This window comes from Chionomys nivalis, chromosome 1, assembly GCF_950005125.1.
Source record: "Chionomys nivalis chromosome 1, mChiNiv1.1, whole genome shotgun sequence".
NCBI classification, from domain to species: domain Eukaryota; kingdom Metazoa; phylum Chordata; class Mammalia; order Rodentia; family Cricetidae; genus Chionomys; species Chionomys nivalis.
In genome coordinates, this window is record NC_080086.1 from 17,042,941 (window position 1) to 17,064,223 (window position 21,283).

The following is a 21,283-nucleotide window of genomic DNA, read 5'->3' on the forward strand; positions in this document are numbered from 1 at the left end:
CAGTTTTCTACGGTGGAATGGCTAGCTGATGCCTTGGGACCCGCAGGCTACCCCTTTAACATGCCCTTTAACTGCCTCAGGCCTGGTCTTCCTCATTCAGACCCCAGTCACTGTGTAGAACACCAAGAATCCATTGACTTGGTCCACATAATGAGATGAGCACAGAACACATAGTAAGAGCTTCTCAGCAAGGGCTACAGCCGGCACCAGATCTACCGTCACGCTACCATCCTGATCACTGACATCATCCAAGTGGCCCAGGACAGTCAGGTCCCTCATGGAGAACTGACGAGCAAGGTCTGGGTTCTATATTCCCCTTTGAGAAAAGGGCAAAGAAGGTGAACCAAGGCCTCTCTCCCCCCTGTACCTTATCTTGGGCCACACTGGGCTAAACCCAGGGTTGCTGACATGGGCTCTGCCTTCATGTTTTATTTTTTTTCACCAACAGCTGGTAGGGAAGGAGCTCTGCAGAGGGGATTTCCCACAGAAGAAAGCAGAGCAGCCTCTGCCGGAGCTTTACCTGATGATGACCATGCAAACGCCTTTCACGGGGCTGGTTAACAGTTATGGAAGCCTGAGTCCCAACTCTGTCAGGGAAACTTAACTTTATGACCCTTGTGTGTGGGCACAGCTACATCAGACATGGCTCCTCAGCACCAGAGAAATGGCTGGATCAGCTCTGCAGGAGGCAGTACACTGTACAGGCACCGTGTGTAACACTCGGTAGCTCAATGTACCTGTAACAACTGGGGATATTAGGTCTTAAGGACTCTAGAAATGTCTTAGATTGGCTCAAACTTCTGCTCTCTAGGAGTCCCCTTGCTCCCCTTCCCCTGCCAAGAAATGGCATTGGCGGAGTAAGTCCTATGGTGGGCAGCCAGCCCTGGCATAAGAAAACCATTTTGTTTTTCGATGACTCTACTTGGTAAAAAGTTCTGTTGAGTTGGAATCCGACTTTCTTGAAATTCAATCTTGGCTTCTAGAGTGTTCAAAAACATTCCTTGCCTACAAAATTGCTACAACTTCCTAAATAAATGAAGATGGCCCTGCACCTCCCTCCATGTCTACTACCCTCTGGCTCCTCTAATACCCACCTGCTCAGTGGATATATTCTTCAAATCCTTAAATGTGCAGATAAACTCATTTGTCTTTTCATAATAATAATAAATAATAATAAAAATAATAAATTGTGTGTTTGTGTGTATGTGTGTACAGAAGTACACAACAAAGCACACACATGATATTCAGAGGACAGTTTGTGCGAGTTGGTTCTTTTCTTCCAGTATGTGTGTCTAGGATCAAAGTCAGATCACCAGACTTGGAGGCAAGCACCTTCATTTGCTGAGCCATCATGACAGCTCAGGAAAACATGAAACTGGTGACTCGCCCTTCAAAGGTCTGCACACACTTGGACATGTTTTGCTTTGGGTGACTCCTCTTTGAGAAGGCCCACATCGTGCCTTACTTTCTTCCAAGCGTCTCTCTTAACCCTTGTGAGTAAGCCTGTACTGAAGGACCTTCAACGCTGCCTCACAAAAACCAAGCTAACATGAACAGATCTCTGGAAGACAGACGGTATTTGGAACAAGTTGTCTAGTTTCTTACTGAAAGCAAAGCTTGAGCCACGGAGCTCAACAGTGTGCCTAACTTAGCAAATCTCCATATTCATAGTGCTCAACAGTGTGCCTAACTTAGCAAATCTCCACATTCTCAGAAGAGGAAAAACTGGTCCCAACTAGTGCCTTACAGTACTAGGCAATGGAACCCAGGCCTCTGGATGTGGAGCCAACAGCTGGCTCGTCCACACATCTGCATGCAGATGCACAGGGCCCAGGCACACAACATGCCGCAGAGGTGGATCTACCATGACGCTGGGAGCTTCACTTACATCTTCCCTGGAGGCAGAGCTGGAAACTGGAAATGTCTGTACCTTCCAGCTTTATGTCCTGATACTGATACATTATCCTGGGTCACATATGCACCCTGAAACACAAACAGCTTCAACACGTGTATTTTAAAAGCCAGGCAACCTATTTTGAAATCTTAAATCCTACTTTTCCCCCCTCTTGTTGTGTTGGTTTGTGTGTGTGTGTGTGTGTGTATGTGTGTGTGTGTGATGGGGTGTATGCACTCGACTGCACAGGTACATGAATGAGGAAGCCAGAAGGGACTTCAGTGTCTTCTCCATCATCTCTGTCTTGCAGTATGGACATGGTCTCTCAGTGAACTGGAAATCCACCATTTGACTGGGTCAAACAGTCAGTGAATTCTTGGGACATGCCTGCGACTTTCTTGGTGCTGGGGCTTCAGGCACACACACGACTGTGCTCAGCTTTTTATGTGAGTGCTGAGAATTTGAATTCAGACTCTCAGGCTCACACACACCCACTGAGCTAGCTCTGTAGCTCCAAATTCTTAATGGAATTTCTCTCAAAAGTTGGGCTGGGTAATCCTGGGGGAGGATTGCAAATTCAAGATGCACCTGGGTAACCCAGCATGACCTTCATCAAACAAGGAAGCAAGTGGGGTGGGGCGGGAGGGGGGCAGGGAGCATAAGGGGTGGGCAAAAGGGGTAGGGTGTAAGGGATAAGGGTAAATAAGGTTGGAGCTCAGCATGTGAGGCACTCTGTTCAATTCTTGGTGGGGGATGAGGTGGTTGTTTAAAACAGCAGAGAGAGTGAAAAGCACCAGCCTGGTAGTCTTGTCAGTGTTTGAAGATCAAGAACTCAGAGACCCTACTATAAGTGGAGGTGGTGTGGGGGCGTGGTGTGGTGTGGTGTGTGGTGCTGAAAATTATTTATTTTACTTTTTGAGAACAGAATTTGGGCTCCAGAGGAGGCCAGCCCAAGTCTGAAGCCTGGGTCCTGTCGTCAGCTCTCTGTGCTTAGGCAAATTATTCTCCCTCTGGCTGTTAGTTTGATGACTTAGTTACACTTGCCTCTGCTTTTGCACAAAATGAGAATAATGCCACAGACCTGGCAGGAGAAAGGAGACAGGCACCAAACACTGGTCTCACAGAATACACATCTACTAGGTGGCATCTCTTGTGGGCACGGCTTTTATTAACTCCAGGTCATAGTTTCTCAGTACTGCATTAGAGCACAGACACAGCCTCATTACGTTACTTGTGTGGAAATTTCTTGTTCCTTCTGTTACCATAATTCCATACGGAACTTTCTAGTTTATAGTCAGAATCATCTCAAAATCTTTGGGTTTCTGTCCGTTAGCATATAGGCAGTTTCAAGGTTTCCCCATAGCCCTCCCTCATCCTTTTGTCCTCATCTTTGCTTCCAGTCATGATCTAGCCCTTCTTCACCTGGCGTCAACCATCCCCAGACGCTATCAGTTTCGTTATCTCTACTTCTTCCCTTGGCTTTCTCGTTTTCCCTCCAAGGGAAGCCTTCCCCACACTGCACTCACTAGCTGAGGTCACCTCCCCTGTGTCAAATCAAAGGGCAGTTGTGGTACCGTGGGGAACAGTCCCACCTTAACGGCATTCACTGCCAGGAACCTTAACCTGCCCCTCCTAGGAGGCTTCCTGGCTGCCGAGACTGCTGCCCTGGCTTTCTTCCCACCTCCCATCTCTTCTTCCCCTAGCCCGTCAATATGGGGTTTCCCAGCAGTCTCTCTTGGACCACTCCATCTGCTCCCACGACGTCACTCCACTTGTCTTCGGCTTGATCTGTTCTAGTCACAATGCTTTCTGACTACCAGGACTGCATTTACTTATCTCCTAGGGAAGTTCCTCTTGAATGATTTATGGACGATGTGTCCGACACAGAAATCTTTGCAAACCAGAAGGGGTTCCCTAGTTCAGTAAATACTGTTACCTCATCGGGTCAGGAATTGGGGGATAATCTCTCCCCTCCTCCTCATCGAACACCAAATCAGTCATCAAGTCTGGAGAGTGTCTGCTAAATACTCTTGGGATTGTCCCCTTCTCTCTTGCCCTGTCTTGGTTCTGATCACCACCAACGTTTCAAGACCCCAGCCAGACTGCCCCACCTCCACACTGCACATCTGCTCCTTGCCAACCCTCTGCTTCAGCTCCTGAATAGGATTCACAGGATCCTGAATGATGTGATGAAGGAGTAGTCACAGAGAGGACGCGTGAACAGTCAGCTGTGGAGCTATGGGGTATTATATTGATCATTCCAAGCTTGTCCAGCTAGTCTCATACTGGGGGTGGTCGGGGTATTTCCAGTTTACAGTGTTATAAATAGACTCGCTAAGGACATTGTTCTTTGTCCACTACTGGATAATGTCCTTGTGATATTATTTTAGGAATGGAATTACCAGTGAAAGGCTGTGATTAGCTCCACTCTATTATACACTGCTGGTGTTCCAAAGGCTAGGGCTAGAGGGCCACTGCCTAAATGCCATCTGCTACTTGAGAGTCTCTTCTGTGGCTCCGCAGCTTCTCCCTTCTCTGTGTCAGCGGGCTGACAGTGGAACCCTGACGCTGTTAACGTATGGACTTTTCAGGTGATGATCGGCTATGCGTACACTCTTGACAAGTAGATTATCATCTCAAGTAACACACTCCCCAGTTTGCAAACAGTTCTCTCTTCTGTTTCATTTTGACTCAGAAATGTGGGTTTCCTTTTGACCAATTATAAAATAGAGAAAGCGAAGTCAGTAAAAGCATGCCTGGTGTGGGAGGTCTAAGTGTTTAGCTTGTCAAGAAAGTCTCTGCTAGGTCCTTTCTGCCTGTGGCTGGGTTAAGAATGGAGCCTGCGGTTCACCCTCAGAGTTCCATGGTGAATTCGGCAGTGAAGAAAGCAGGGTCACATGCCTGGGGGTAGAGGACCCCCACACGCCCATTATTGTGATGGGACAGCGTGACAGCGTGAGTTATGAACTTCGATTGGCTCTGGTTCCCAAGCATTCTATTTAGTCTATTTTGATAGCTAAGCTGAACTACAAATGTTTCATTTACTATGAGGAAAGGTAAATCCATTTCAGTTCAGATATTTCAGTGATCTACCTCACCCAATTGGACTCCTCCTTCTAAAGTGCTCCCAACACACACACACACACACACACACACACACACACACACACACACACGAGTCTTGGAGACAGTGTGTCTCAAAATGTATTTCAGGCTGGTCTCCTACTCATGATCCCCCTGCCTCAGGCTTCTGTGTGCTAGGATTGCAGTCTACACCATGATGCCTGGTTTGCCAATGTCTTTTTTTTTCTTTTTAACTGAATTAAAGGAACCTTGAAAGTTGAGTTTCTTTTTATTTTTTAAACAAGGATGGAGAGCATAATATGAATTAAGTCGATAGTGACTTGAGAGATTTTGTTCATATAAAATAATGGACACATAAATCTCTTCTGCCTGAATGCTATGTGAGCAGTAACTCTAAGTAAAAGTGAAGACAAAGTGAAACCTGTCTGTTCTCCTTTATTAATTGGGTCTTTCTGAGTCTAGTAATCAAACACATCTCCGCATTTTAATCACCCCAGATCCATTCAATGGGGCAACTATTTAACTGCTCAACGACTAGATAACGTGACCGTGTGAAGGTATCAGCAAGGCCCAAACTCTTCCTTTATTACTTGACTGTTGTTATTTTAGATAGGTTCTTATGCAGCCCAGGCTGGTTTTCGATTCATGACCCTCCCGCCTTAACCTCCTGGATACTGGGATTACAGGTGTGCACCGCCATGCCTAGGTCTCCTGTGTTTTTAACCAAGTGGTTCACAGCACATGCGCTCTTAGCCATCTCTTCTAAAGTCTTTAGGATCGGGGCAAGGCAGATAAAACGGGAGGAACAGAGCTTTTCTTCTCTATTTGATAGGACCTTAGACCCCTTAAAGTTCCGGCATCTGGTCACAGGTGAATTACTTCTAACCTAACAGTCTCTTTGATCTGGAAACCTCCTCTTCCCCACACACTGGGCAATGACAGTGGATCTCCCTTTTCTTAAGGAGTCATTGAGACCTTCTGTGGAGAGTATGGTGTCAGGATGAGTTTGGGAAAGACCAACCACTGGCCATATTTTCATGCTGAGCCTATGCACGAAACAGACTCTCACCTGAATGAGGAGATCGGTAGCGGAAATCCTCTTTGGTCAGCAGCAGGAGCGCCTTGCCATTCATTTCAAACGTGTTGCTCTCAATGGGCCTTAAAGAAAACTCGTTTTCCGCCCACTTGAGCCACTGGGCTACGTCATCTCTGCTCCAGTAAATCGGCTGCAAGCCTGTTGGAGAGCATAAGGTAGAGAGAAAAGATCTTGTCAGTTACGCAGGTGGGACAAAGGGGGGCGGGGGGGGGGATAGTCTTGGAATAAATAACAGAACCGAGACTTTATGTTTCAAGAGCCTTCGGTTGAGTTCCAAGGCCCAGGTTTGTAAGGGCTTAAGCGTGGGTCACATTAACTTTTTACTTAGGGGAAGAAGAGGGGAACACCTTTTTACGTGTTTCAAGGATGACAGGTCTTCTTAAGAGTCTGTCTCTGGGGCCGCACTAAGGTCAAGTTGGCTCTAACACAGATCAGGGCACCAAAGGAGGACTGGAAGCATGACACATCTCAATGTATTTAGCAGGAGACCTTAGACTCAGAGCTGATGTGATTGTGGCCCAGAGCCCTTTGAAATGGAAGTGTTCCAGGGCTGGTCTTGACCCCCAGAGCTGCCAAAGATGAAGCATCCCCTAAAACCTTTTCCAGGAAAAGTCATCTACCCAGCCTCTGGGAAGTGGCAGGCTAGCCTCTGGCAAACGCGAAGCCAGAGAAACACACAAGGTCCTTTGACTCACTGTTTGTCTTGCTGATGGACTGGAAGTGGGTCAGATGTCACCAACGGGGTGGTTCAGGTTGTATCTCTGGGAGGCAGGGAGTCTGAGTTTTTAGTTCATTTTGCTGCTACGGGAAACTTTGATAAATTCTTCCAGTGATTAGAACAATAGTTCTCAAAGTGTGACCCTTGGGAACCCTCTGGGTTCCCAAGACCCTTGCACAGTGCCTTTGCAGCAAATACGCTTTTCAGAACAATAGTAACATGATTTTCTCTTTTTACCCTCATCCTTTCATGGACACATAGGGAATGTTCTAGGGGCTACATGACCTGCGGTATCACAGCAGGCTGAATACAGAGATGTGAGTTCACAGAGATGGGAGTCCAGGCCTCTTCTATTAACCTGGACATTGATGAGGTTTGTGAAAGCATTTAACACTGCTTTTTGCTTTTCTTTTTACTGTGTTTGCATATATCGTTTAAAATATATGCTTTGAATACATATCGATATATGCCTAGTTTGCTGCTCAGTAGGTTAGTAAATACTTTAAAAAGCAGTTTATAATATGGTAAGTATTGCTGTAAGTTACAGGGGCAAAACCTCTTGCGTGGGGGGGCTGGGTGGGGATTTGGGAAGAAGAGCCTTTGGTAATTATTTAGACCTTGAATCCTGGCAGTGCAAGGGCTTTATCTTCCAAAGTCACAGAATCCAGAGCTCAACAAGAGCTCAGTGGGACCAGTGTCCTTGCAGAGCTACTGCACATGTCTTAAAAATGTGCCCTTCAGCTCAATCCTGGAACAAACCACTTTTCCTCCTAAACTGGGCATGATAAAGTACTGTTGGGTCCCTTGGATGCCCAGGCTGTTGAGACTGAGGGACAAATAGCTCAGATCCCAGGGAGTCTTCTCAGAGTCTTCCAGGCTCTGACCGTGACTGCTGGCTCCGCCTTCCAAGAGGAAGATGGTTTTGGAGAACAGAAGTCCCCAGAAGATTCCTTACAACCAGTCAATTGGCTGGGCCTGGTAACACAGCTACTTGGAAAGGAATGCAAGGCCACAAGCAGCTGCCTGGGCTACAGAGTGAGTTCAAGGTCAGCCTGGCATCTCAATGAGACCTCATCTCAAGTCCAAAGAGGACTGGGGGTTATTGTACTATGCGTGAGGTCCAAGTTCAATCCTCACTACCCTAAAATCAAAGCCACCAATCTAATCCAAACTCCAAGAATTTGAGTGTGTTTTCTTAGCTTTTAAATTTTATGGTAATGTTTATCACATGGACCAAACAAGTAGCATTACGAGGTAGCTACTGTATGTAATACATGACTGCTTTTTGACCTTTAGAAGGAAACAGGACCACTAAAGTATCTGAGGTTTTGTTTTGGTTCTTGATTGGTCAGAAAGCAATGCCTATTAAATTGGTTTGTGGACGCAAAAAGTAGCCACCTCTTTCAGAAGAGGCTATCCTGGGAAAACCTTCAACCCTTCTTCCTACTGTCAGTGGTGCCCACTCGGAACAAGAACAGCACGCCAACTTGTGACTTCAGATATACTGGAAAGTGGGAGGGGATGGGTGCAGGTTCCAATCAGGCTGGCCACAGGAAAGCACCTAGTGGCTGGAGGGCTTTTAGGGTGATACAGGCAACCAGGTCTGGGGCAGCTTGTTGCGATGTTTAAGTAAATAGAGAACCAAAGCCTACCTAAGAGGGGAAATGAAAGCAAAATGCTGACGTTGCTACTGAGGACAAACTGAAACAGAGAGGTGGGTGAGAAGGGGGCGGGGGCCACAAGCAGTAATTTGAGGTTCTTTATTCTCTATGGAAGAAAATCCTCATGAGTAATCTTTTCCCTAAACACAAAAAAGAGTCACACACTCCCAACAACACACTGCAGGGCAAGAATCACAGTTTCTCTTCTCACTTCCCATTAATCTCTCCCACAGCTCAGCCTTGAAGCAACCAAGGCCACAGAGCTTGGAAACCCCCTCCCCAGGAGCCCACACAGAGGCTCTGGGCACGTGAACAGCTAGCTGGACGGCAGGTTACAGAGAGCACTTGGCCGCTAGACAACAGTGACCCTGATGCTGCCAGCAACCTGCTTGGAGGACACTCAGGAAATCGATCAGCCTCACTGCGCTTCCATTAGTGTGAGGAGAAGGTGGACAGCCCACTGAGCCAGAGATAGGCTTGCTATGCAGTTGTGTTGCAAGTCAAGTCCCTCTGCTATTTCTTTTTTAATTCAATGGGATAAAAAGGCCAGGATATAGCATGTGCTTTGTAATTTTTTTATATTAATTTATTTATTATGTATACAATGTTCTGTCTGTGTATATGCCTGCAGGTCAGAAGAGGGCACCAGACCCCATTGCAGATGGTTGTGAGCCATCATGTGGTTGCTGGGAATTGAACTCAGGACCTTTGGAAGAGCAGGCAATGCTCTTAACCTCTGAGCCATCTCTCCAGCCCCTGTAATTTTAACAGGAACAACAACAACAACAAAAGAACCCACTCCCTTCAAGGGCCCTAAAGCTCCCTATGCTGATGTGTGTAACGGGATAGGGCTGGTACCTGGGGGTAACTCTGGTGTGACGGAGGCCTTTTGATTTACTAAACAGTCATTTATGCACGTCTATGCACTGTTCAGAGCATTTCAGGAATAGCAGTCCGTTTAACTGCATGCTCGCACAACAGCTGAGATGGAGGCACGAACTAGGAAATGGAGGCCGGATGCATTTAAGGGATTCACCCCCATGCCTGTACGATTCTAGCAACAAGTGGAGCTGAGATGTGAATCCAAGGACTCTGATGCCAGAATCTGCTTTCTTACCCAGGCATTTTCCATCCACACTCAGAACTAAGACTGGCTTTCAAAAAGACTGAGGAAACCGACTCCTTCCCACCCAACACCGAGATCCTTGGCGGAGGGAAGTTATCAGCAGATTGAAGATAGGAAAAAAAAAAAAAACCTCTGCAGATCCCAGGGAGACAGATTTATGGCTAGGAGGAGGAGGGGGGCATGTAGGACACTATCGAATGTGTCTGGGAAGAAAGTGCTTTTTTCACAGGCTGCTCAGGCTGACACTGGCTCTTGACTTCTTGCCCAAGTCCCAGCTGTGGGTGGGACGAAGGCTGCCTGAGAAGGGAAGGGTGTGTAAGACTGGTTTCCCAGTCAGTTCTGGCAATTTGGCTCAACAAAGAAAGAATTTACATGTTAATGACTAGGAATGAGGGAGGAAGGGAGAGGGAAAGAGGGAGACAGACAGACAGATGTGTGTGTGTGTGTGTGTGTGTGTGTGTGAGAGAGAGAGAGAGAGAGAGAGAGAGAGAGAGATCGCCTCTTTGATATTACCCTATGTGTACCAATGTGCCACAAAAGCCATTTAACTATAACCAGCATTCTTAACACACCAATTACTTTTCGGAGAGTACTTGGTGAGAATTTTGTATGGCGGAACCAAACTGCTATGAGAAAATTATTAAGACTCCCACAGGCCTTCTTCCCTAAGGAGGTGCAGTAAAGTTCGTGGGCTCACACCCTCCAGTGATACAGCCATACATTCACTCATACATACATACATGATCCATACATACATTCAATTCCATGTTCAACGATGGCCACCGCATCCATCAGGGCATCCCCAGTCCATGCCTAACTTTCTGAGTTATGCCTAAACTAATGATGGAAAGCTGACCGGGAGTCAGGAGCTGGGTTCTGTTCACACATGTGCGGCTAGTGAGCATGGGATTCTGGAAAGAACACTCTGTTGTTTTCTGGATCAACAGCTTCATCTGTAAAAATATCGGGCTGAAAGAGTGTAACCAACTAGTTCCTGAAGGGTTTAATATAGCCAGCATGCACCTATGGAATTTGAACCTTAAACACCAAACAATTCAGCCAGCCAGGATGTATGTTTCCCTAACAAAACTACTTTATATTTGTGATCATGATCCTAAGATTTTGGAACTTCTTGAAGGTCCTTCTGAGTTAGAGCTTAAGAGTGTGTTGCTATGTTCTAATTCTTTGCAAAGTTGTCAGCAAGCATGGCAATGATGAGCTGCCCCATAACAGCTTGCCCCTTTCAAGTCCATAGGTGCTATCCACGAGTTAACTCCCCTAATTCATAAGAGCCCTGCAATTGGCTGGGTTCTCATTTCAGTTGAGAAAATGGAGGGCTCAGAGATGGTGGACGTGGTTTGAACACTAGTATGTTCAAGTTTCTTTAGTGTGTGTATGTGTGTGGTGGTGTTTGAAATGGAACCCAGGGCCTCATACACGGTCAGCAATTGTTCTGTTCCTGAGCCACACCCCAGCTCAAGGCCTTTCACCACTACAGCAAAGACATCTTTTCATATCGAACTCTCTGTATTTACAGGAGTTTGTTATGGAGTCCATGCATTGGAAGGCGGAAGTCGAGAATGTGAGGGATGGAGATGCCACAGCAATGCTCTGACTCAACCCCGGTCTCCATGTCTGATTAGAAAACCAAAGCCTGGAAAAGCTTTTCCATACCACGCAGGTCAACCGCCGCACGGATCCATGTGACCTCATCACTTGACTGGATGACAGCAACACGACCCATGACCTAGTCATGACCAGTGACTAATCCTTCCTTGCTTGGTCATCTTGTCTATAATAAGCAAGCTAGAACTACAGTTTTTGGAGCATGCACACCTATGTTCCGTTGACTCCTAAGACAGCACAGGAATATGACTTGGGTCTTTCTCTGACTGGACAATACAGTTCAATGACAATGAAGCAAGCAGGTATTAAACTCTTAAACCAAACCAAATCACAATGATAACTACAGTTCTTGCCTCAACAGGAAGACCACAACAGTCCAGAGAAGTAGAAGTGTTGGGACTGTTGGCTCCTTAGTCCCACTATTTACTTTCTTTATGTTAATTTTCAAATAGGTCGACAGTAACAGCCAACCCAAGCACTTATTCTGTGCCAGGGGATGCTTTAAATATGCTGTTCACCTAATTCCCTTAGCCCCAAAAGACAACAATCACGGAAGCACAGAGAACTTCAGTGACTGTTGGGAAAGCCACGGAGCCAGGAAATGGAACAGTCAGCACAGGAACCCAAATGGTCTGATGCAATCAAAGTTCATAGCACATGCCTCTCTATCCAAGACTCTCTGGTACTTTGACAGAACACAAGGTACATTAATAACTTATGCATTTCCTAAGAAACCACCCTATTCTTTATGGTTACATTAATGGCAATATCTTTGCCTGTACATATATAACTGGTGCTAGGAATCATCCCACTGTAAGAAGGCATGTCAATCTACAGCTGATTTGATTATTCTAGCATGCTGCATTCCACCCAGATACGGATCTCTTTCTAATATCATCCACATTACAAAGCTTCTATCACAGAAGTTTTGATAGACATCTGTCATCCCCATGGGTCAGTGAAAGTTCTGACCCAGTGAGGCCTGAGATGGGAGCATGCTGGTGACAAACTAGCCCCTCCTTTTGATAGGTACCAATCAACTTCCTAGCTATCAACCCATCTCCACACTCATCAATAAGATGAAATGCTTTTCTGAAGCTCAGAAATATACCAAGTACAAGCCTTTCAGCAACTTCACTGAGGAGGCGGAGGTGGAGAGGGACCAACCAGCGTCTGGCCTCACAGGGATAGATTTTTCCCTGTGCTCACGCACACAGGTCTCAGGGGTCCATCAGCCTCACTGTTTTCGTCTGTGTACACACTTCCCCTCCCTATCTACTCCTCACATCAGATGATCACAGCACCTTTCCTCTTCCCGCTATGCCAAAGGGCACTGCTGGGATGCCTGATGGTCCTAGAGAGTTCCTTGGCCTGGCATGACATGAGTCTGGGCCACCTAGAAGAACTCAGCTTTGCTCTCTCAGTAAGTCTACCCATCTTGAGCACTCTGCCTGGTGGTCATTCTCCTTGATGAATGAGAGGGAGGAGTCAGAGGGCGAACAGTGCTGTTTTCTTCTTTGCCTGTGTTGATGTTATGGCATAAGACACAGCAGGCCAATAATGGGCTTTTCCTTGAAGTATTCCCAACGTTGTTCATTGTAGTCTCAAGTTATCTGCAGCTCACCTCGTCTTAATATTCTAGACCTGAGACATTTCTCCTTTATCATTTTTCTTTTCTGTAACTTGTTTTTATCACCCACTATACACAGCTTTTTAAAAGATAGAGCTCATTAGACTGATACAAGACTGTGGGATGGGAAGCTGGCAAACCATGCTGGCAAACGATTTGGTGGTATTTTAAGAGCTTGGTGAATGTCAACTTCTGAGAATCTACCTTAGAGAAATAACTTTGTATGCAGAAAACTCCTTCATGCACAAAGATGTGCATTTTGTTTTAATATCAAGTGTTATTTTTAATAGTGGAAAACAGAACATAAAAAGAGCAGTTACTGACAACATCTATGACAGAAAGTGATGTAATTGATAACAGCATTCAGAAAGAATAAATATTCATACTGACAATAAAAAGTGTGTGCACTCACAGAATCTCAAACAATGCACAGATATTTTACAAAACACAAAAATATTAATTGCAACTGTCATTCAGTAGTAGAATTATAGGTGACATTTATTGTCTCTTTTACTTATTTTTATTTCCCAGTTTTCTGTATTAAGTATGTATCAATCTCTGGACTAGGGTACTATCTTACTAAACTGTCCAAGCTGGCCTTGAACTCCAGATCTTCCTGTTGCAGACAGCTGAGTAGTTGGGATTACTGGTATGCTGTGGGACAATGGTTTGACCCTGTAAAGATTTGTTTCTTGTACTTGTTTAATAACATGCTGATTGGCTAGTAGCCAGGCAGGAAGCAGAGGCGGGGCAATGAGAACAGGAGAATCCTGGGAAGAGGAAAAACATAGTATGCAGTTGTGACCTAACCGCATAACTGATAAAGGTACCAAGACATATGGCTAACATAGACAAGAATAGTGGGCTAGTTTAAGATGTAAGGATTAGTTAAGGTGGTACAGTCCTGAGATCCCAGTATGTGGGAGGTAGAGGCAGAAGAATTAGAGTTCAAGGCTAGCCTGGGCTATATATGATTCTGTCTCGAAAACAGAAAGATTGAGCTCACGAGAGACTATCTCCTACAGAGCTGTACCTGATGATTTCGGTTGTTTTCTCCCATCTTTTGCTTCTGTTAGTCATGTGCAATTGCTAAATAAGAACCTTATTTTGGAGAGCACCCCAACTCTCCTCAGTTGTACTGTAGCATTTTGGTTCACGGGATCATCGGTAGTTTCCTTCTGAAGTTTAAAAATCTGCTTTCTAATTAAGTCAAGAAAACACCCCTAGTCTGTCTCAGTTCCCAACCTTGATTCTACATCAATGTTTCCATTCTCTTCACTTCTACTTTGCCAGCCAAGAGTCAAAGGGCAATGCCTCTCCTTGTCTCTTCTACCTTTGGACAGACAAAACTGCCAGTTATTAGGGCCATGTGCTAAGAGTCAAATGTGCATGCACGTCACTGGGGATGACTTTCTAGTGATGTGCACATGGCACTCAGGACAGAGAGGTCCTTCAGTAAGTCCTTTGGATACAGTTGAAGATTCCACTGCTAGCTGACCCACCTCTGTGCCTGCCACCCCGTTGTGTAGCAACTTCAGATTGAAACCTTCCCTCCAGAAATGGGGCGGGGGAGGTCCAAGAGCCTTGGGAAGTAAACAACATAGTCTCAGGAAGTCCCTGAGACCAGTAAGACTTACAAGTCCCACTCCACAAGCTACACTAAACTACAGATGAGGAAGGAGATTCCCTGAGCAGCTGAACTGCCTGCCAAGTCACACAGGGAGCTTTAGGGTTACAGCTTTGGTGACTTATCAGTGAAACTGGGACAGGGTCTTTTATGATGTAACTATTTTATCCTCCCTGTTTCAATAAATAATTCCTTATCCATTGTACTGGTGTAACTGTTAACTTGACATAATCTAGAATCACCTGAAAGAGTCCTAATGAGGAATTACCAAGACCAGGTTGGCTTATGGGCATGTCTCTAGGGAGCTGTCTTAGTTAATTGAGGCAGGAAGACCCAGTCATTGTGGGCAGCACCATTCCCTAAGCGGAGAGTCCTGAACAGAATGTAAGAGGAGAATGCTAGCCAAGACCAAGCAAGTGTAGTGTGTGTTTATTTTTTATTTGGTCTTGACTATAGCTGTGATGTGACTAGCTGCTTGAGTTCTTGCTCCAACGTCCCCAAAATGATGGACTATGACTTGGATTTGTGAGTAAAATAAACCCTTCCCTCCCCTATGCTGCTTTGAGTCAAGGCATATTATCACTGAAATAGAAATGAAGCTAAGATGTCCATATACCTGCTATCCCCCAAAACTCATTTGTTGACCAAACCAGATTCCAGGAGAATAGTACATCTTGTGGCCAATTCCCAATCTAAGGTGGAGATGTTTGCATTGTGTCTTCCCAGTTCACGTCACACAACACACCCTCTTTCTGCGCAGGCACTATTCCTCTTGTCTGCTCCTGCTCTGGTCTGGAGAGCCAGGATGCTTCAAACTTGTGAGGTTCAGTACATCACCAATGTTCCTGTGTTCCTGTCATCTCAGCAACCATTCTGTGAAGCTACATGGGACACCTCTGTATTTACAGAAGAAACTGAAGCCCAGAGAGCTTAAGGGACTTTCCCAAGGTTACAATGAGCCTAAAACCAAAAGAACAGGAAGCTATGACAGGAAAGGGTGGATCTTGGAGTAGTTGGGGAAGGAATGCAGGATGAATATAACCAAACACAATATATGCACATGTAAAATGCTGTAAAAATTAACAAAATTATATTTAAAGAGTGTCATTCTACTCTCCAAGACAAATTTAAGTATGGCAGGCAATAATCCCAATATGTAGAATGTGCTCTGTGCGTTTTAAGGGGTTTTGCAGGACAGAGACTAGACAGCTAAGTGCCTGAGCTTTGGCATGCATCTTTAGGAGATGGAAATGCATTCAGCAGCTCACTAGAGTCCAAGAAGCAGGAACAACAGTTCTGTAAGCTGTGAGATGCCCTGGCAAAACTCTGAAGCCACGATAGCACCTTAAAAAAGAGGTCTCGCAGGGTCAGGGTATAAGATGGAAAAGGAGCTCCCCTGGAGATACCAAGACTGTCAGGAGCAGGTGAAGGAAGGATAAAGTAGGGCCAGGCAAGGAGGTGTCTGCCTCGGGGTGAAACACAAAGCCCACCTTTTAAAACCTCAGTAACTAAACTAATAGTTTAGTACAATAGATACCAATGGGCTCCATATGTACAATTCAACCGAGGATCGATTATGCATATAATGTATATAAGAAAATATATAAGCCACCCCCAAATAACAATAAACTAAGCCCGTTAATTGTACTAAACCTTCACAATTTATCATGTCTATTCTCTAAACCATATAAGGTAACGATCTAAGAAATCTAAGAAGGTTGTCTGATGTGGGAGTCCCCTCTGTGTGTTGTGATTACCATTAATGAATAAAGAAACTGCTTTGGACCTATAGCAAGGCAGAACTTAGACAGGCAGGGAAAGCTAGGCTGAATGCTGGGAGAAAGAAGGGTGGAGTCGGAGAGATGCCATGGAGCTGCGGCCAGAGTCAGACATGCCAAAACTCTGCCGGTAAGCCACTGTCATGTGGTGATACACAGATTAATGGAGATGGGTTAAATTAATATGTAAGAGTTAGCCAATAAGAAGCTAGAGCGAATGGGCAAAGCAGTGATTTAATTAATACAGTTTCTGTGTGATTAATTCAGGTCTAAGCTAGCTGGGCAGATGGGAACCAATGAGTGGACCTCCCCCCAACAGTTGTCCACAGCCTTAGGTTTTGTAAACAAGCGAATGATTTAAAGTATATGTCAGATCGTAGGCACAGGCAAATAGTATCCCATTACAAAAAGCACTTGATAGTCTTAGCTGGGTGTCAGCATGGGTCCTGAAATGCACACTCTGAAGATTTCACAGGACAATGTGTTCTAAAAGTCAAAGGAAACTCAAGAAATTCCTGAGCAACTTAAACTTCAATGCTTCAAGTCATTCTCCTAAAAGAGACACGATGAGGAGATTTATCACCTTGGAAAGTAGGAACCAACCAGCTCAGAATCACTCAGCTTTGGGGTTTTTGCAGACAAGGATCTCTCTGAACACACACAGGAACATCTGCCTGCCATTTCAACATTTGTGGACCCCTGGAAAATCAAGCTAGGGCCTTTCGGTATCTTGGATACAAATGAGTCTAACTGCTATCTTGTGATATAATGCAACAGCAAACTGTGTTTGAAAGAGAAACACACATATTACCCCAATGAGGGGACGAAAACAGAACAGAGAATCAGAAAGGGTGCCGACTTCTCACACAGACACCACAGCGAGTTAAAATGGTGAGAGTTACTTGGCAGTGGATCTGACAGGGGGGCGGGGAGGGGTGTTTCTTCTCAGGAAATGTTAGAAGTCCTTGCTAACACGCCGATACTTGGTATGCATACTAGTAAAGGCTCTCCATCATCATCCATCATCTTAGTCTATGAACAGTGGGTTGGTGTGACCAGGAACAAAAAGACACCACAGAGAGAAGCGCTTTAAAAGGCAAAAGGCAAAAAGGACAGAATTTCCTCTATTTGGGAACAGAAAAATATATCTTATTTATGAACACTGCCAATGCTTATGTCAACAAGAAGTCCAACTATAAGACAGGAAGGAAAACTAAGAAAACAAGCGATTAAAAGTCGGTGTGTTTCTCAAACAGATGTAAGGAGTGCATATAATGGGCGCGTGAGCATAAGGACCTGGCTGATCTGTGGGATCTGCAGCGTATGATTGACAAGGGAATGAGGCTTCTCTTTCCCTTTTACTCTCTAAGCCACACACAGATGATCCTTTCTGGCCATAGCCACGGATCTAGACAATCCTTTATGGAGTGTAACAAGAGTGATCCTCATTCTCATTCTGAATGGGACAACAGAGATCCAGTCACTGGGGTGGGAGAGGGGCTGGCCTTTGTGTGGCCCAGCTGTCCCCTGCACTTCCCTCCTGGGTTGCTCTTCATCCTTTGGAATTCTGAGAAAGTAAGCTGTCTTTCTTCAGGATGGAGACCGTGCCTGCCATCATGGATTCCCAGAGATTGTGGCGCTGTGGGAGGGACAAGAAGGGTGTGTATTTGGGGGTGAGGGTCAGAAGAAGGAAAATGTTTAACTTTCAACAGGAACTCCACGGACCTCAGATCGCACCAAGGGGTCAAAGGAATCTAAGACTCTTCAGGTTTTTTCTTGAGTGTCTTTTTCGAAGAGGAATTCCTTTCCACCTTGTGACGTCTGACTCCGGGGACAGTGACTCCACGTGCTTTCAAAGGTTGGCTGCCTTTTGCTGTGGAACTGAGTGTCCTTTGAAAGGCCAGGCAGCCCGTGCTAACTCAGCATCTGAGGGCTGCATGACTGACATGATGAGCAGGGTGGAGTAATTTTAACGGCATTGCTGACGCGGTTGCCTCAGGAAAAAAAAAATCACATTTGGACCAGCAACTTCTATTTAAAGGCAATCGTGTTGCACGTTCTTGAGTGTGCCTATGAGACTGACTCCTGTCCCCCAACCCATTCCTTCTTTATTTATAGGGAAATGGTGTTTGCGCATCTAGCCACAGGAGAGGAAAATCTCCTCTCTCCCCAGTTCTGTTCTTCAGCTGTAAAGGCTGCTGATCCCCTTGACTGAGGACTTGTATACAGTGGTAGAGAAAGTCCAAAGGCAAGCTCCATCCCCCCTGGGGCTCAGTGGCCAGAAGGGAACCAGGAGGCCCTGCCGTATACAGAACACCTCCCTCGCCAGGCTCACTCATCCTATCTGGAATTTTACATCATTTATAGCTTGTATAAAGGCAGGCGGAGTCCTGTGGAAGAGGAAGCTGATAAAGGTGACACCAGATGTCACCAGATGTCAGTACAATCCATTCACACTCAGCTTTGTTAGGCAGTCAAAGAGTCAGAGGAATGGTGGCAGACCCAGAGTGTCATGGTAGACTCCCCAACAGCTGGGAGTTGGGGTACACTCTGAGCAGCTAGAAGACCCCAAAAAGGAAAAGGAAGAGACATGGATCCACATCTTGCCTATTGTCATATTGTCATTCTGGGAGTCATGAACTCACAACCTGTAAGGATGACCTTGAGTACCTGATCCTCTTTCTTCCACCTCCCAAGTGCTGGGGTCACAGGCATGAACCGCCACGCCTGGTTCAGATACACACATGGTGAGTACTGGAAAGAGGTCCCTGTGTTTAGAACCTGGAGATGAGAACCCATGAAAACTGTCAAGAGAGGGAGCAGCATGTCACAAGTGGTGCGAGCAGCATTCATACACATTGTGCAAAAGCCTGCCCTTGTGGCTGGGCAGAGCCTCTGCCTGGCGAGTTCTCTCCTCACTGTTACCACTGTTTATCATAGCACACCGTCCACTCTGCCTTCTTGACAAGGATTCCTAACTTGACAGAAGAACACCAGAATCTGCCTCTAGCCAACTTACAAAACGAAATGCAAATTCCACTTCCAGCCTGTTTCTGTGACCTCTAGCACAGAAGCTATCAGTGGGTGAATGGTCCCCAAAGATAACCTCACGCTGTAACCCCTGGAGATGGTGCGACCTTTTATGAGAAGCATCTTTGCAAGAAACTTAAGGGTCTTGGATGAAGTCATATGGATTCTACAGTGGCCACATCCAGACGTCAGTGTTCTGCAGACCTGAGTTGGTTTTGGGTTTCTTCTCACAGACTCCCATCACCCACATGGTGAAATTTCTGCTTTATTCAATATTCAGCCACTTTCTCTTGAGTTATTGTTTTTGTTGTTTTCTTCTTATTTTATTAAAAAAATCTTTTGTTTGCATCTTCCATGGCTCTTAGCTTTGTCTTTTGTATCCACCATGCACTCTTATTAGCTGACTCTTCATTTCTCAAGTGATTTTCCTGTTCATTCTTTCCTGAGTTTTGTTAACTCATTTCTGAGTTTTTCTATTTCTGACTCAACACTATCCCCACTAACGCTTTAATTCCTAATGTCTGTGCTCACATGGAAGGAGGTGGCTACTGTGAACTGTTGGCATTACCTTGGAACGCATGTTTTCTTGGGGAGTGCTATCCTGCTTCTAACTTTCCTCTGTTTTAAAAAGTGTGTTTTGGTCTCATTACTTTCCTACTGCTGCTCATTTTCCTTTTCTTTAAATCAAAGCTAATATTCCTGGGTTTTTAGGAATTAATTTACTTGCAGCTTTACCTAGCTCACTCTTCTATTCAGACATGGCGGCTACCAATCTGAAATTGCTTGGTTCTGTTTTCCTTGGAGAGTTCTTCCCCAAGTCTCTCCTTCTCTGCTGCTGTAGAAAGAGAAGGTAGTAGTCCAGCCACAGAGTTAGCAGGCACCAGAGAATCCTACATCTTGCAGAGAGGTTGCTCACACTGGTGAAATAAGCCAGTCTTCCATGGTGAAGACTTCTTGGTTATTTGGGGGTTTTCTTTCTGCAAGGTTTGTCAAAACCCTTGGGGACACCTTGTGACAAGCATTGTCCTTGGGTTTTGCAACCAAACTGCTGTGTTCTCATAGGAGCTATTACAGGTGTCATCTTCCCAGACTGTCCCATAATATCTCCTACATGAAAGGACAGCACAGCTCTGGAGACTTACAGCATAAATGCCAAGTTTATTATTTCACCTTTTGGTAAATCACTGCTGGATTTTTTGACAGTAAGTGAAAGAAAGGTAATAATAATCTGAGGGGTTTCAGGAAACACCTGTGAGGCCCAGAGTAAAGAAACCACCACCCCAAGAAACAGAGACAGGGGAAACAGGCAGGACTGTACACCAAGCAACTGGGCCCCAAGTCTCAGCACTGGAAACTCAGCGTACAGGGTTTCTTATTTGACAAAACGAAGGACTCGTTTCGGTGAACATAGACTCCCCCATCAATGAGGACCCGGTAGACCCTGTCTCCCTCCTTCCATGCCAGCACTGTGGTCATCTGAGTTCACAAGAAATCTGACTCATTCAGCGTGTGGGCTGGCCACCTCAGTCCTTAGTGATGGTAAAGACCTGTGCATGTGATTCCTCCCCAAGAACAGGGACGAATCACAGCCTCTGAGCTACAGAGTTCCTCACCAGAGGTCCACCCGACCAGTTAGAGGCACCAGCCAGCGGCTCTCCCAGAAGCAGTTCCACAAAGCCAGTGAGGTGATTAACAGCAGCGTCTGCAGGGGACCAGCTGGTTTCTCAGCCCCAACCCAGCTCTCCCCTTCCCAACCCTGCTCCTCCGCTCCATTCTGCTTTCTCATCAGGCTTCCGTCTTCTTGGAGGACCAGACCCACCCTTGACCTGCCAGTCTCATCATTACAGAGCTGTGTCGTACTGATAATTTTTTTAATGTCCTTTTGTTTAAAAAAAAATTAAAAAACAAACGTGTTCCTTGGAAACTTTGCAAGAAATGTATTGATTTGAGATACTCAAGCTGAATTATTGAGCTTTGGCAGAAGGAAATAAATCTTTCCCATTCCCCACGCCT

The 21,283-nt window shown here is 45.5% G+C and overlaps 1 protein-coding gene across 2 annotated transcripts in view; it reads right to left on the bottom strand.

Moving 5' to 3' along the window:
* Positions 1-21,283, bottom strand: part of Etv6 (ETS variant transcription factor 6) — a 238,163-nt gene that overhangs the window by 44,063 nt on the left and 172,817 nt on the right. For both annotated transcript variants that reach the window (XM_057786286.1, XM_057786278.1), the window contains exon 3: positions 6,048-6,212. In XM_057786286.1, the coding sequence (XP_057642269.1) occupies positions 6,048-6,212 (165 nt within the window). The remainder of the gene's footprint in view (positions 1-6,047; positions 6,213-21,283) is intronic.